General features: G+C 42.4%; 1 protein-coding gene across 1 annotated transcript in view; it reads right to left on the bottom strand.

Moving 5' to 3' along the window:
• Nucleotides 1-16,242, bottom strand: part of ANKDD1A (ankyrin repeat and death domain containing 1A) — a 48,613-nt gene that overhangs the window by 15,791 nt on the left and 16,580 nt on the right. Inside the window, 2 exon segments of the mRNA XM_043921120.1 lie at nucleotides 2,012-2,115; nucleotides 2,757-2,893. Coding sequence (XP_043777055.1) covers nucleotides 2,012-2,115; nucleotides 2,757-2,893 — 241 coding nt within the window.

Here is a 16,242-nt window from a genome sequence, read left to right on the forward strand (position 1 = left end):
AGCCTCTGTGTTCAACGAGGCAGGAAAGAAGTGGGTGAACTCTGGGGGCCCGGCATGTGCCCCTGTGGTGACAGGCCAGGGCTTCCCTCTTCCTTCTGGATTATAAATATCTACTTCCTGTCCTTTGAAGCTGCAGGTGGCAGGGAACCCCTAACAGGCCTCACCCTCTGCCCAGGCAGGGCAGGGAGCTGGGTGGAAGGAGGCCATGGCCTTGGGCCTGAACTCTCCCCTCCACTGAGGGGACGTCCAGCCTCTCCTCCTCTGTGGGGCCCTGTCAGCATCTCCTTGCTGTTTCCCAAGGAATTAATCACTCTCTTCGGGCTCTCAAAACCTCCCTATCACAGCACCTGCAGTGTGAGTTGTGTTGTCATCTGTTCTAACAGGCCTGTCCTGCTCCACACGCTGCAGGGATCGTAGCAGGAGTCAGACCTCCAGTGGCTCAAAGCCTTGAAAAGTTTACTGTGCCCTCTCCCCCAAAGAAATTAAAAATGAGAACACTGCTCATTGGAAAATTTTAATACAACACTTAACTTGCATGCGTGCTCAGTCATGTCTGTGATCCCCATGGACGGTAGCCTACCAGGCTCCTCTATCCATGGGATTCTCCAGGCAAGAACACTGGAGTGGGTTGCCATGCCCTCCTCCAGGGCATCTTCCTGACACAGGGATTGAACCCATGTCTCTTACGTCTCCTGCATTGGCAGGCAGGTTCTTTACCACTAGCACCACCTGGGAAGCCCTACAACACTTACCAGGGGCATGCAATTTTAAAAGCTGCTTTCTAGAATTTCTGATTGCAAGGTTTTGTGTAAGTTCATCAAAGCTGAACTTTTCTTGCTTTCTGGTTTTGGTGTTCCTGAGAACATCTTTTTTTTTTTTTTTTTGCTTCCTGGGTAGATGTGTCCTGGCAAGAGTTGTCCTTCACTCTTCTCTGCACTCTACCTTCCTGGCGCAGGGCCTAACCCAGAGCACAGCCCAAATTTCTGAAATGAAGTACCTCTGCCTGACCTGAATCTTGGAATCCGACTTGGCCTTTTTATCCTGGAAAGATGAGTGTGGGCAGACAAATCTGATGCAGATCCCCAGGGCTCAGGCCCCAGGAGGCAGCACGGTGAGAGGGAGGAGCACAGGGGCAGGCATCAGGATGCTGGCTGCAAACCCCAGCTCGACTCTAGTTTTGCTGTGTGACCTTGGTTAAAGTATACCCCTCTCTGGGCCTCAGTTCCCACATCAGTAAAATGAGAAGGTTGAACAGGCCCTTCAAGGACATCTTCCAGCTCTAAGATCCTGTGGTCCATTGGTCTGTGAGCTTTGTCACTGGCTTATAAACAGAACTCCTTGTATCCTGGCCAAGCATACTTATCAGAAAATTAACAACGGAACTCCTCCTTTTGTTGGAAGCACTGTTCAGAATTTGCTGCAATGTACTTGCCTATTGATTCACAATGGTCCATTGATACAAGTCATCTGCAGAGTGATCACCTTAGGGCCCCACCCCTCATCCCTTCTCAGGTTGGTAAAATGCTGCTTGTAAGCTCTCTACCCTGGATAAACTGCTCCCTCCTCAGTGCTCTTATCCCTCTTTTGCCATAATCATAGTAGATTATTAAAACAACAAAGAAAGCAAATATCCAGTGGGTGTGTGGCTACCATGCTCCTGACTCTTCCCCATTCCCTGCAGCAACAGACATCCCCAGTGAATCACAGCCCTGCTCAAACCCACCTCAGGCATCACTACCAACCAATCAGGTTGCCATCCTGGATCCCCACGTTTGATCACAGTTCCGTACTAGGATTGTGGTGTTGAATTCCTTGAGTAAGAAACTGTGTCTGGGGCATCTTTGTGCGCTTCACCCATAGCACAGGGTTTGAAAAGTGCCGGCTAGATGAATACCAGACACGCGCTGGTCTTTGGGCCACCAGGCCCTGCAGAAGTAGACACAGGTGAGCTGCCAGTGACCACCCTGCTCAGGAGTCCAGAGCCTGACCCTCCCCTGGGACCCAAGGTCACAGTTCCTCGTCTTTGACACTGTGGTCACAGCCAGAGCCCACGGAGAGGTCCGGAGCATCCAGCTGCCCATGCTCTGCAGCCCAGGGAAACGCAGTTCTTCCTAGCTGGCCAGGGAGAAGAAAGGGAAGCTAGTTGCCGCAGCCACTCTGGGCTTGCAGTGCCCCAGACACTCTCCCCTCCCCTTGCCCCACACATCCTGCCTGGAAAGCCCAGGCCCAACTTCCCAGCAACACCCCACTTGGGAGGGCCCCTCCCCCACCAAAATCTTCCTGTGGCGCCTTGCTGACAGTTCAGTGAAGGACCCGTTTCTGAGGCTGGGGGTTGAGATCTCCACGAAGGCCCCCAAGAACCTCTTCAGGGTTTCACTCCCGAGATTTCAATCCATCTGAACTCACATACCAAAAGCCCGTTTCTACCTCTAAAACTCTAGCAATGGTCTCTCCAGCGTTCAGAATGTCCCCTACTCTCTAATCTTACTGACACGATCTGGTGCATCCATCAAATGCCACATCCTCCAGGAAGCAGAAAGCAGAGGCTCCCTTCTCTGATATGTCTAGTCCTTGTCAGAGTCTCTCTGAGGGAACTGACCATGCGCCCTAAAGCCTCTTCTAGACAAGCAGCTCCCTGAGGCACGGTCCAGTCTGCAGCACCCATGGCTCAAAGGATGCACTTAGGAATGTACAGGAGGGGCCCTGCCGCGGGAACCCCAGGTCCAAGGGAAGGACACACAGCCTCGGGGCCACACTCAGCCTGTCACACAGTCTAGCACCTCATCCTCCAGGTCCTCCATTAGGAATGGCAGCACTGGCATGTTGCCTTTTGTGGCTGCGAATTGCAGTAAGGTCAGGCCAGCCCGAAACAAGCCCAGAGGGTCCCGGCACTCTGGGAAGGGAGGCCCTGCTCACACACTGGCTATCCCCCAAACAATGAGTATTTGTGATCGGAACAGCTTTCCAAAGGAAACCATGCTGAAAATGGGGATGAGCGGCTGGGACAACCACAGCACCCACTTAGCCTCACAGGGGTTGGTGGGGGTCAGGATGCCAGAGTTCACATCCCAGGTCCCGCATTTATCAGCTATGTTGTCTTGGTCATGTTACCTGTACCTCTCCGAACTCCTAGTAGGTCAAATTAGGATAATACAAGTTTATTGTGTTTCACTTTATTGAAGGTCTGTTAGTCCTGGAAGTAATATTTAAGTGAGGGATGAGGGAGGCTTGCAAATCCTATGTTTATAGCCCAGAGCTTCTACCCTGGCCTTGCATTACCACTAGATTGTCTGAAGCCTGTTTTTGAAATAGATTGCAACCATCAATGGGTCATAAAAATCAATATAGCAGTCTTCTACATCTTGACAGTGATTTGGGTTACAGAGAAGTAAAGTAAGTAAAGTCACTCAGTTGTGTCCAACTCTTTGCGACCCCATGGACTATAGCCTACCAGGCTCCTCTGTCCATGGGATTTTCCAGGCAAGAGTACTGGAGTGGGTTGCCATTGCCTTCTCCAGGGGATCTTCCTGACCTAGCGTTTTTAAAATCTCAGTGTGTATTTCATTGTATACAAAGAATTTGAACTCTAGTTAATAATATGCTGGTGTGTTTAGAGAGAGGTACCCTGATGTCTGCAATTTATTTTGAAATGCATCCAAAATGTATAAAAAACTCTAAAACTCATCAGTAATAAATTATCCCAATTAAAAAATAATTTGCACCCCAAATAACGTATAGGAATGACAAGTAAGCACATGAAAAAATATCTGACATTGTTAGTCTTCGTTGAAATTAAAACCACAAAGAGTTTCTAACAATAGAATATGAAAGGGAAAAATACTAACATTCCAGTGGAGAAACCTGGCACCATTTTAACCAAGTGCTCAAGCTTGATATTATGATTTACAATAAGAAATATATATTTGATCTTCATCCTGGTTCCTGGCACAGAGCTCCAAAAACCCTAGGAATTTCCTAAATGGTCAAAGTGATAAAAAGTGTCTTTTATGATGTTAATGAGGTGACCTGAAGACCCTATGTAACCTAAGGATGGAAGTTGGCTGCCCAGGGAACCAATGGTGATTAGAGGTGGAACTTCCAGTCCCACCTCCCCACCTCTGGGGAGAGGGGAGGGGAAGGAGGTTGTCAGTGACCAAGGGCTGAGAATTTAATCTATCAAGTCTATATAATGAAGCCTCCATAAAAACCCAAAAGGACAGGGCTTGGAGAATTTCCAGGTGGGTGAACCAGGTCACATCCATGTGCCAGGTCCCAGACTCCATGGGGACAGAAGCACCTGCTTTTGGGACCTTGCCCTATGCATCACTTCGTCTGGCCATTTATGATTCATATCTTTAATATCCTTTGTAATAAACCAGTTATAAATTAAGTCAATGGTTACCTGAGTTCTGAGAACTGCTCTAGCAAATTAATTGAACCTAGAGAGGAGGTAGGCTATCATATAGGCAGGCAGCCATCTGCACTTGTGATTGCTATCTAAAGTGGGGGCAGTCCTGGAACTTCCTTGGCAGTCCAGTGGTTAAGACACCATCTTCCAATGCAGCGGGTACGGGGCAGGGGGACGCAGGTTCAATCCCCGTTGGGGAACCAGGACCCTGCATGCTGCACAGTGCAGTCAAAATAAATAAATAAAGTGGGGCAGTCCTGTAGGACTGAGCCCTTAGCCTGCAGAATCTGACGCTATTTCCAGGTAGTGTCAGAACAGAATTAAATTTGTGAACGCCCAGTCAGTGTCCACAGGAAATTGAGTTAACTGCTTGGTGAAAAAACACACATCAGAATTGGTGTTAGAACTGGCTCAAGAGAACATCTCCAGTAACAAATCACAATGGTTATCAAATGCTCTCTGATAGGAGGTGATGAGAAGGACATTTGACCTCTGTGGTCTTCTTCCCCAAATTCCATAACCCAAATTTAATCACGAGAAAAATATCAGACAAAACCAAATTGAAAGACATTTTACAAAATACTTGACCAGTACTGGTCAAAAGTGGCAAGGTCATGAAAAATAGGACAGTCTGAGAAACTGTCACAAGATCAAGCAAGATGATTTTGCTACTCCTCTCATCAAGAGGAGGAATCTGGTATTTTCTTCCCCCTGAAATGAGGCTGACACTGTGATGGGCTTTGACCAGTAGAACAGGGTGGTAGTATCTCAAGAAACCCTGGGACTTCCACTCTTGCTTTTTTGATATCCTGGTTGGGGGAGAGGGAGGGAGGTGGTCAGAGAAGGAAGTTTCTGTGAATATCAGCTACCACCTGGAGACATACCATCCCTGACATTCCTCCTCCCTGCAGAGGCCCCAGACATGTGAGACTGTGTTCTCATAAGTGAGCCTAGGCAAGGCCAGAGGAACTGGCCAGTTGACTTTATAAAAAATAATAAATCACTGTTACTTTAAGCCACTACATTTTAGGATGATTTGTTCCCCCAAATAGATAAGTAATATGCAGTGGATCTGCTTAACTAGAAGATCCCACTATTCAGAACCCTGCTCTCCTCATATACCTAAGACCTCACCTCCTTCATTCTAGAACCCTGAGGCTCATTCTGTGTTGATAGCAAGTATCATCTTGACAGCTACTGGATTCCCCAGAACCACTGAGATTCTCTCTGAGGCTAAGCCAGGACTAGACAGGAAGATCCTCAACTTGAACCCGGGTGTCTTCACAGGGTGCCCTTCTGAGGGCCCTTCTCTCACTCCTGCACTCTTGGCTCAGATCCTGTGTCCCATAACCCAGGGACATCCTTCACTGGGAGCTGTCAGACCTGCCCACCATTGCCAACAAAATCCTGACAACTGGACTTCCCTGGTGGTCCAGTGGCTAAGAATCCGCCTGCCAGCCACCTGGGAAGCCCAAAATGGTAAATATTGTTTGGTAAATATAAAGAGACCCTTCTCCTCATATAAATATTTTATTTTGCTGCTGCTCCTAAGTCGCTTCAGTCGTGTCCAACACTGCGACCCCATAGACGGCAGCCCACCAGGCTCCTCTGTCCCTGGGATTCTCCAAGCAAGAACACTGGAGTGGGTTGCCATTTTCTTCTCCGTATTTTATTTTAAAGATAGTCATTTAAGGCAAAAAAAAAAAAACAAAACCACTGTGTCTGTACACATTGTGAGGTGTATAGCATGCATGTAATGTATAAGGAAATGCATTGTGAGGACTTCCCTGGTGGTTCAGGGGTAAAGAGACTGTCTGCCAGTGCAGGAGACATGGGTGGGATCTTCCCGACCCAACAGGGAAGATCCCTGTTATCATCCATTTATTCATTCATCTCAGGTTTGGAACCTACAACATTCCAGGCATTATAATTCTTTGTGGGGAAATAAAGTGAGAAAAGCATCACATTTGCCCACAAAGCTATAATCCTGGGGGGTGACAGAGAGTGACTAAGGCCAGAAGAGAATTTAGAAAAGAAAAGGATTAACTTCTAATTGATAAAATAATATTACTACCTAATTTCTGAATTACTGTTCTATAGAAGGACCTATTCTCAACGTTTTGCTCATAATATCTCATTCAGATTTCATGACAGTCCTGGAAGACAGGTGCGATTGTCTCCATCATACAGATAAGGAAATGGAGTAACTCGCCTGAAATGTCACAGTCACTGAGGGGATTCTATCTAATGTGGATAGTCAGACTCTAAAACTGATGAGTCAGTCCTAAAGGAAATCAACCCTGAATATTCACTGGAAGGACTGATGCTGAAATTGAAGCTCCAATACTTTGGCCACCTGATGCAAAGACCCTGATGCTGGGAAAGATTGAAGGCAGGAGGGGAAGGGGACGACAGAGGACACCAAAAAAAAAAAAAAGAAAGAAAGAAAGAAAATACCAGCCAAATGACCAAAAAATATGCAAAAAAGACTCCATTCATAATGTTTCTCTGACCTCTGATTCTCAGATCTTTTCAGTTATAGCGTAATCACTGACGTCTAATTCCCCTAAGTGTGTTATCTGTCATGTTCTCAAGGCAGTTACAACACTTCTGTTCAGACAGCCATCACGGTTCTCTATTTCACATGCTCAGAGTATTAATGGCAGTGAGGAGCCTTTGGCCCATGAGGGAATCTCCTAGATGAGCTGCTTCTTCATGCTCGTGTAGATGCTTATTGGGCCTAAGCCTGACAGTTGTTTTGTTGTGAAAGAAGGCCAACCAAAGAGCATTCATTCCCAGAATAGCATTACCAGAGATTTTGTCTAATGGGAAGCTTTCATTAGGGAATTAATTATCTTTCTAGCTTTCTATAGAATAGAAATCTCCATTCAAATATTTAAAGCTATTTTTAAACTTTTGTAATTTGAACTTTTATATATTTTTAGAAATACATTCTATGTTTCATCTTTCTTTCTAGGCTTCAAAATGTTTGAGGAATAGATATTCACCTTTTTTTTTGTCTCTTCCCATAATACCATGAACAGTGGAAGGGCAAAAATAGATTAGAAACATGCATTGAATAAAAGATTCTCTCTTCCATGATTTCCCAAAAATATATAAGTATACTCAATAAGAGGCTGCTATAATTAGGTCAGAGATTCTTCTATATCTGAGAGGAATACTCTTACTTCAACATATAAAGATATTTTTCCTTAGGCTACCCAAAGGTGAAAATAATAAAATGCATGAGGAAATATTTTGTTCTATATTTTTCCTATTGTCATAGACATTGTGGAAATTAACATTTTAGTTTTATCCAGAAACTAGAAATTCAAAAATTAACAAAATTAACATTGTGAAAAGTTTATTAGGCCGTTAAAAAGTTGTAAAGACAACTTTGTCTTATTGACACAGAGTTTGGTGAAAAGATTGGTGCCTTCTCTTATAATTCCTCTCAGGAATGAGGCTGCTATTGTCTGTCTGGGGATTCCAAGTACAGCCTCTAGGTGGAGGAAATCTGAGTTTACAGGTAAGGAGTGGTCTGTGATCAGGGCTTGATTTCCTTGCCTCTTCACAGTTGCCTAACTTATTGAAACAAGTCAGCAGATCTCAGCTGATAACATGAGGTAAAATTTCCAATCTGCCAGATGATTAAAAAAAAAAAAAAACTACATGGACTCAGAAGTCAGTCCAGCCTTAAAAATTTTGCAGTGTATCCATCCATGCTCTGGTTACAGAGAAATGAAATCAAATATAGAGAAGAAGGAATGAACTTGGTTGCTTTTTGCTTTTACTTTTTGCTATTTAAATCCTAAAACTAGTGAGAACAATAAAGCACAGTCAAGTCTAATAGAAAGTATATTTTTATTCAAGCTCATAGGACCTTATCATTTCAGTTCAGTTCACTCAGTCGTGTCTGACTTTTTGCGACTCCATGGACTGCAGTGTGCCAGGCCTCCCTGATCATCGCCAACTCCTGGCGTTTACTCAAACTCATGTCCATTGAGTCAGTGATGCCATCCAACCATCTCATCCTCTGTTGTCCCCTTCTCCTGCTTTCGGTCTTTCCCAGCATCAGGGTCTTTTCCAGTGAATCAGTTATTTGCATCACATGGCCAAAGTATTGGAGTTTCAGCTTCAGCATTAGTCCTTCCAATGAATATTCAGGACTGATTTCCTTTAGGATGGACTGGTTGGATCTCCTTACCATCCAAGGGACTCTCAAGTGTCTTCTCCAACACCATAGTTCAAAAGCATCAATTCTTTGGCGCTCAGCTTTCTTTATGGTCCAACTCTTACATCCATACATGACTACTGGAAAAACCATAGCCTTGACTAGATGGACCTTTGTTGGCAAAGTAATGTCTCTGCTTTTTAATATGCTGTCTAGGTTGGTCATAACTTTCCTTCCAAGGAGCAAGCATCTTTTAATTTCATGGCTGCAGTCACCATCTGCAGTGATTTTGGAGCCCCCAAAAAATTCTGTCATTGTTTCCATTGTTTCCCCACCTATTTTCCATAAAGTGATGGGACCAGATGCCATTATCTTAGTTTTCTGAATGTTGAATTTTAAGCCAACTTTTTTACTCTCCTCTTTCCCCAAGAGGCTGTTTAGTTTTTTTTATAGGACCTTATAATGACTCTTAATTCATGTGACCTTGAGAGAGACCCAGAGGACGTGGCTAAGCAGCACCCAGACTCACCCAGAAACACAAGAGAAATGTTTCAAGTCACTAAATTTATGGGTGATTTTCTCTGCAGTCACAAGTAACTAATGCAATCATGACTGTTAAATTAATGGACATACAAATCATACACAAATCCATAGTGTACTTTGTTGATAAATGTTTAAAGAATCTTCCTGCAATGTGGGAAACCCAGGTTCGATCCCTGGGTTGGGAAGATCCCCTGAGAAGGGGAATGACAACCCACTCCAGTATTCTTGCCTGGAGAATTCCACGGACAGAGGAGCCTGGGGCCTGGTGGACTACAGTCCATGGGTTGCAAAGAGTCGGACACAACCGAGCAACTAACACACACACATGATACATGAAGCACTTACAATGTTCTATTAGGCTACAGGGCAAATTTTGACAAATGTAAGCAGGCAGAAATCCAACAGATCATCTTCTCTGATCAGGAAACACATTCGTATGTAAGAGAAAACCAAGACTCTCCAATTACTTAGAAATGTTAACTTTTTTGTGTGTATCATTCACACTAAAATGGTGCGTAAGACGTGCATATATTGTCTAAATAATAAAGTGAACATTCAAGTAAATGCCATGCAGGTCAAGAAACAGAACCACAGATGAACATTATCCTGACGTTTGGATAACCATGCTTTCACTTTTTGTTATTTTAGCACCTAAATGTTTATCATGAAATGTGTTCTCTTTTGTATCTTTCTCTCTAGCTTAGCACTACATCTCAGATCAGATTCCTCCCAGGCAGACAAGAGACAAAGATTCAGTGTATGTGATTTGTGGAGCTTGTGCTCTCGGGAGTAAGGCAGTGAAGGAATCCCAGACAGGGCAGCTACAAGTGCCAAACAAGGATGTTGTCTCAGAGGTGGCCTGCTCCCTGAACAACCCTGGAGCCTGGAAAACACCACAGTGCTGGGCCCACGTGTCATAAGCAGTCTTTGGCCAGGGTGTACTGGGGGAGGGGAGGCCTTCAGGTCAAGAGCAATTTTCCAGGGGCTTCTCTGGAGGCTCAGTGGTAAAGAACTTGCTTGCCAATGTAGGAGACATGGGTTCAGCCTCTAATCTGGGAAGATCCCACATGCCACGGAGCAACTAAGACCATGCACCACAACTATTGAGCCTCTGCTCTAGAGCCCGGGAGCTGCAACCACTGAGCCCGCGTTTGGCTACTACCGAAGCCCACGTGCCCTAGAGCCTGTGCTGTGCCTCCGAGCAGCCATCGAAACGAGAAGCCCGCTCACTGCAAGCAGAAAGTAGCCCCTACTCGCACAACCAGAGAAAAGCCTGTGCAGCAACGAAGACCCAGCACATCCAAAAATAAATAAATAAAAATTTTTTAAAAGAGGGGGCAATTTTCCAGAGCAGAGGCCAGTGGGTGCCCTGGCCTGGAAAGGGAAATCTGGGGAGCTTCCACTACATAATATGTTTGAGAGTCACCTCACTATATAGCTGCAGTTCATATGATATCTATGCCAAATAATGTTCTATTGTGTGAATATATCATATGCTGCCAATCTCAGACACGTCAGACATGAAAAGAGTATATCTAAGGCATATGCCTAGGGGTGGAATTTTGGGACTGTAGAGTATGTGCATCTTCTATTTTATTATATTATAAAAATTGTTTTCCAATTTACACTATCACCACTACTGTTTGGTAGCTCCCATCACTCCATTTGTAATTTTGGACTTTTAATTTTAGTCATTCTGGTACCTTTGTAATGGTGTCTCACTGAGGTTTATAATGTGTTTTCCTTGTTATTAACGATGCCATCTGCCTTTCCATATATTTATTGGCAGTTTGGAAATTCTCTTTTTATAAAACTTTTGTTCAAGTCTTTTGCCTAGGTTTGCCATCTGATGCCTGTCTTTTCTTACTGATTTGTAAATGTCCTATCTGCTGTTATTGTTAGTTATATGTGTTGCAAAAATATTTTCCCATTCTGTAATCTGTCTTCTCAGTCTCTTTATGGTGACTTTTAATGAATTGAAGTTTTATTTATTGGAATCTAATTTATTAAGCTTTTATTTTATGGTTAAGCTTTTTATGTCCTGTTTGAGAAATTTTTTCCTAAGCTGAAATATTATTCCACATTATTTTATAAAAAGCTTTATAGTTTTGCCTTCACTCTTGGGTTTTAACCCACCTATAATTTATTTTGTGTATGGTGTGATATAGTCAATTTTGTATTTTTACCATGTAAATAAGCATTTGTCTCCAGTTGAACTGTTCTCAAAAAAATTCATCCTTTCCTAGGAAGGAGGTGCCTTCCTCCAGAGAGGATTTGTATTTGCCAGGCACTTAGAGTCAGTTCAGGACTACTTTAGATCAGTTCACAGCATAACACTTTTTCGGACAAACCAGGAAATGTGAACTCGCAATCTCTACCAGCATGTGGTTTTAACTTCCTGGGGGCAGGGTTTTTCTTTTCTTTACTCCCTCTGAACAGTTCAGCATCAAAGGACTTTGTTTTCCCCGTGTCTCTTGGGGATGAGGATTAGATAGTGAGAGCAGGTTTTCCTCTGGTTCATTCTTAACCTAAGGAAATAACCCTTTGGGATCTAGACTTAGTGGGGAAGGTTTCCTCTTATGCTCTCCATTTTTGCACAACTAAGCCTCTAATTTCTAAACTCATGGGCCATCAGAGAACTTAAACAACAACCAAGTTTCCTTAATTGGCAGATGTCTTCAGAGGCAAAAGCAACACCAGTGTTCTACTTTCCCTCCAAATTCCCTTTTCATTCAGATTTTGGCCTGATAAATCCCTACTATCTTAGTTTTTTATGCTTTTCAGACTTGAAACCTTTGAACAACATTTTTTAGTTGCTTTCATCTGGAGAGTTAGTCTAAACAATCTAGTCTGCTACATTACTCAAAATATGACTTCTTTTAAGTTTTCAGACTATCAAACAACCATGAGAACAGGGAAGGAATCTCTTAAATGAAATAACTAAAATTGTTTTGGTAATAATTAAAGCAAACCAATGAATGTAAAAAAGAATATAGGAGCCTGTATTTTAGAGGGAAAGCTATAACAGCAAGTATTTTTATTATGAAAAGAAATTACATTATTTACAATTTAATAAAAAGAACACAATTCCTCAGAAAAATGGGATTTAAAATGATAGAGACAAAAAAATGAAAGGACGATAAAAAATATAAGTGAGCCAAAAGCTGATTATATGGGGAAGGAGGAGAGGTAGGAGAGACAAATTTAGCTAACTGGGAAAATAGCATGGAATGAAATTAAAGATAACAGAGATATGACACTGATAAATATTTGCAGTTGTAGAAAGATACTAGGCACCAGTAGTTTTCATAATCCACTTTCCAGAGTCCCAGGGAGGGAGGGTACAGGAGAAGAAATCAGATCAGTTAGAGGGCCCAAAGGGGCCTCCCAGGTGGCGCTAGTGGTAAAAAACCCGCCCGCCAATGCAGGAGATGTAAGACTCCAGTTTGATCCCTGGGTTGTGAAGATCTCCTGGAGGAGGACATGGCAACCTACTCCAGTATTCTTGCCTGGAGAATCCCATGGACAGAGAAACCTGATGGGCTACAGTCCCTGGGGTTGCAAAGAGTCGGACGTGACTGAAGTGACTTAGCACGCGCACATGCAGGGGGTCCAAACCTCTCTCCATCTGAGTCATTCACAGCAGATGATACCTAGACTTGATAAAAAGTACCGCACAGAAGAGACACAAATCATTACCAGTTTTGAGGATTCTCTAGAAGAACTCACAAGATTCACACATAGTTGTACTTGTGGCTATGGTTTATTAGAGCGGGAGGCTACAAAGCACAGTCAGCATTGGGAATAAGCACATGGGGCAAAGTGCAGAAAACACCAGGTGCTTCCTAGAGTCCTTGCTGGTGGAGTCACACAGATGTGCCTAATTCCTCCAGCAATGAGTTTGAGGGCCCCTGTGAAAGTGGTCCACATGGATGCTTATTTGAGATGCAGTGCCCAAAGTTTTTGTTGGAGTTGGTCACATAAGCAGCATCTGCTTGGCACATAACAAAATTTCCGAGTTTTAGAAGGAAAACAGGAAGTCATATATTTTAAAAATTTATTTATTTTTTTAATTGAAGGATAATTGCTTTACAGAATTTTGCTGTTTTCTGTCAAATCTCAACAGAAAAGTTTGATATGAATCAGCCATAGGTATACATATACATGGGACTTCCCTGGTGGCTCAGACGGTAAAAGCTTTTGCCTACAATGTGGGAGATCCGGGTTTGATCCCTGGGTCGGGAAGATCCCCTGGAGAAGGAAATGGCAACCCACTCCAGTACTCTTGCCTGGAAAATCCCATGGACGGAGGAGCCTAGTAGGCTACAGTCCATGGCGTTGCAAAGAGTCAGACACAACTGAGCAACCTCACTTTATACATATACATACATACATATGTCTCCTCCCTTTTGAAACTCCCTCCCATCTCCCTCCCCATCTCAACCCTCTGGGTTGATACAGAGTCCCTGTTCAAGTTTCCTGAGCCATACAGCAAATTCCCGTTGGCTATTTATTTTACATACGGTGATGTAAGCTTCCATGTTACTCTTTCCATACATCTCACCCTCTCCTCCCCTCTCCCCATGTCCATAAGTCTATTCTCTATGTCTGTTTCTCCATTGTTGCCCTGTAAATAAATTATTCAGTACCATTTTTCTAGATTCTGTATATATGTGTTAGAATACAGTATTTATCTTTCTCTTTCTGACTCACTTTACTCTGTATAATAAGTTCTAGGTTCATCCACCTCATTAGAACTGACTCAAATGCGTTCCTTTTAATGGTTGAGTAATATTCCATTTGTATATATACAACAACTTCTTTATCCATTCATCTGTTGATGGACATCTAGGTTGCTTCCATGTTCTAGCTATTGTAAATAGTGGTGCAGTGAACAACGGGATACATGTGTCTCTTTCAATTTTGGTTTCCTCAGGGTATGTGCCTAGGAGTGGGATAGCTGGGTGGTTTTATTCCTAGTTTTTAAAGGAATCTCCATACCATCTTCCATAGTGGCTGTATCAACAATTTACATTCCCACCAACAGTACGAATGTTCCCTTTTCTCCACACCCTTTCCAGCATTTATTGTTTGTAGACTTTTTGATGAGGGCCATTCTGACTGGTGCGAGGTGATATTTCATTGTAGTTTTGATTTGCATTTCTCTAATAATGAGCTATGTTTAGCATCTTTTCATGTGTTTGTTAGCCATCTGCATGTCTTCTTTGGAGAAATGTCTGTTTAGGTCTTTTCCCCACTTTTTGATTAGGTTGTTTGTTTTTCTGGCATTGAGTTGTATGAGCTGCTTGTATATTTTGGAAATTAATCCTTTGTCAGTTGTTTCACTTGCTATTATTTTCTCCCATTCTGAGGGTTGTCTTTTCACCTTGCTTATAGTTTCCTTTGCTGCGCAAAAGCTTTTAAGTTTAATCGGGTCCCACTTGTTTACTTTTGTTTTTATTTCCATTACTCTAGGAGGTGGGTCATAGAAGATCTTGCTTTGATTTATGTCATCAAGTGTTTTGCCTGTGTTTTCCTCTAAGAGTTTTATGGTTTCTGGTCTTACATTTAGGTCTGTAATTCATTTTGAGTTTATCTTTGTGTGTGGTGTTAGGAAGTGTTCTAATTTCATTCTTTCATATGTAGCTGTCCAGTTTTCCCAGCACCATTTATTGAAGAGGCTGTCTTTGCCCTATTGTGTATTCTTGCCTCCTTTGTCAAATATAAGGTACCCATAGGTGCATGGGTTTATTTCTGGGCTTTCTATCTTGTTCCATTGGTCTATATTTCTGTTTTTGTGCCAGTACCATACAGTCTTGATGACTGTAGCTTTGTAGTATAACCTGAAGTCAGGAAGGTTGATTCTTCCAGCTCCCTTCTTCTTTCTCAAGACTGCTTTGGCTATTCAGGGTCTTTTGTGTTTCCACATGAATTGTGAAATTTTTTGTTCTAGTTCTGTGAAAAATGCCATTGGTAATTTGATAGGGATTGCATTGAATCTGTAGATTGCATTTGGTAGTATAGTCATTTTCACAATATTGATTCTTCCTACCCAGGAACATGGACTATTTCTCCATCTGTTTATGTTGCCTTTGATTTCTTTCATTAGTGTCTTATAATTCTCTGTGTACAGTTCTTTTGTCTCCTTAGGTAAGTTTATTCCTAGATATTTAATTCTTTTTGTTGCAATGGTGAATGGGATTGATTCCTTAATTTCTCTTTCTGATTTTTCATTGTTAGTATATAGAAATGCAAGTGATTTCTGTGTGTAGATTTTGTATCCTGCAACTTTGATAAATTCACTGATTAGCTCTAGTAACTTTCTGATACTATCTTTAGGGTTTTCTATGTACAGTATCATGTCATCTGCAGTGAGAGCTTTACTTCTTTTCTGATCTGGATTCCTTTTATTTCTTTTTCTTCCCTGATTGCTGTACTAGGACTTCCAGAACTATGTTGAATAATAATGGTGAAAGTGGACACTCTTTTCTTGTTCCTGATCTTAGGGGGAATGCTTTCAGTTTTTCACCATTGAGAATAATGTTTGCTGTAGGCTTATCATATATGGCCTTTACTATGTTGAGGTAGGTTCCTTCTATGCCCATCTTTTGAAGAGTTTTAATCATAAATGGGTGCTGAATTTTGTCAAAGGCTTTTTCTGTATCTATTGATATGGTCATAGGGTTTTAATCTTTCAATTTGTTAATATGGTGTATCACATTGATTGATTTCCACCTACTGAAGAATCCTTGCATCCCTGGAATAAACCCAACTTGATTATGGTGTATGAGCTTTTTGATGTGTTGCTGAATTCTGTTCACTAAAATTTTGTTGAGGATGTTTGCATCTATGTTCATCAGTAATATTGGCCTGTAGTTTTCTTTTTTTGTGTGTTGTCTTTGTCTGGTTTTGGTATCAGGGTGATGGTGGCCTTGTAGAATGAATTTGGAAGTGTTCCTTCCTCTGCAAGTTTTGGAAAGAGTTTTAGAAGGATAAGCATTAGCTCTTCTCTAAATGTTTGATAGAATTCTGTGAAGCCATCTGGTCCTGGGCTTTTGTTTTTTGGGAGATTTTTGATCACAGCTTCAATTTCAGTGCTTGTAGTTGGGTTGTTCAT

Source organism: Cervus elaphus, chromosome 12 (assembly GCF_910594005.1).
Source record: "Cervus elaphus chromosome 12, mCerEla1.1, whole genome shotgun sequence".
NCBI classification, from domain to species: domain Eukaryota; kingdom Metazoa; phylum Chordata; class Mammalia; order Artiodactyla; family Cervidae; genus Cervus; species Cervus elaphus.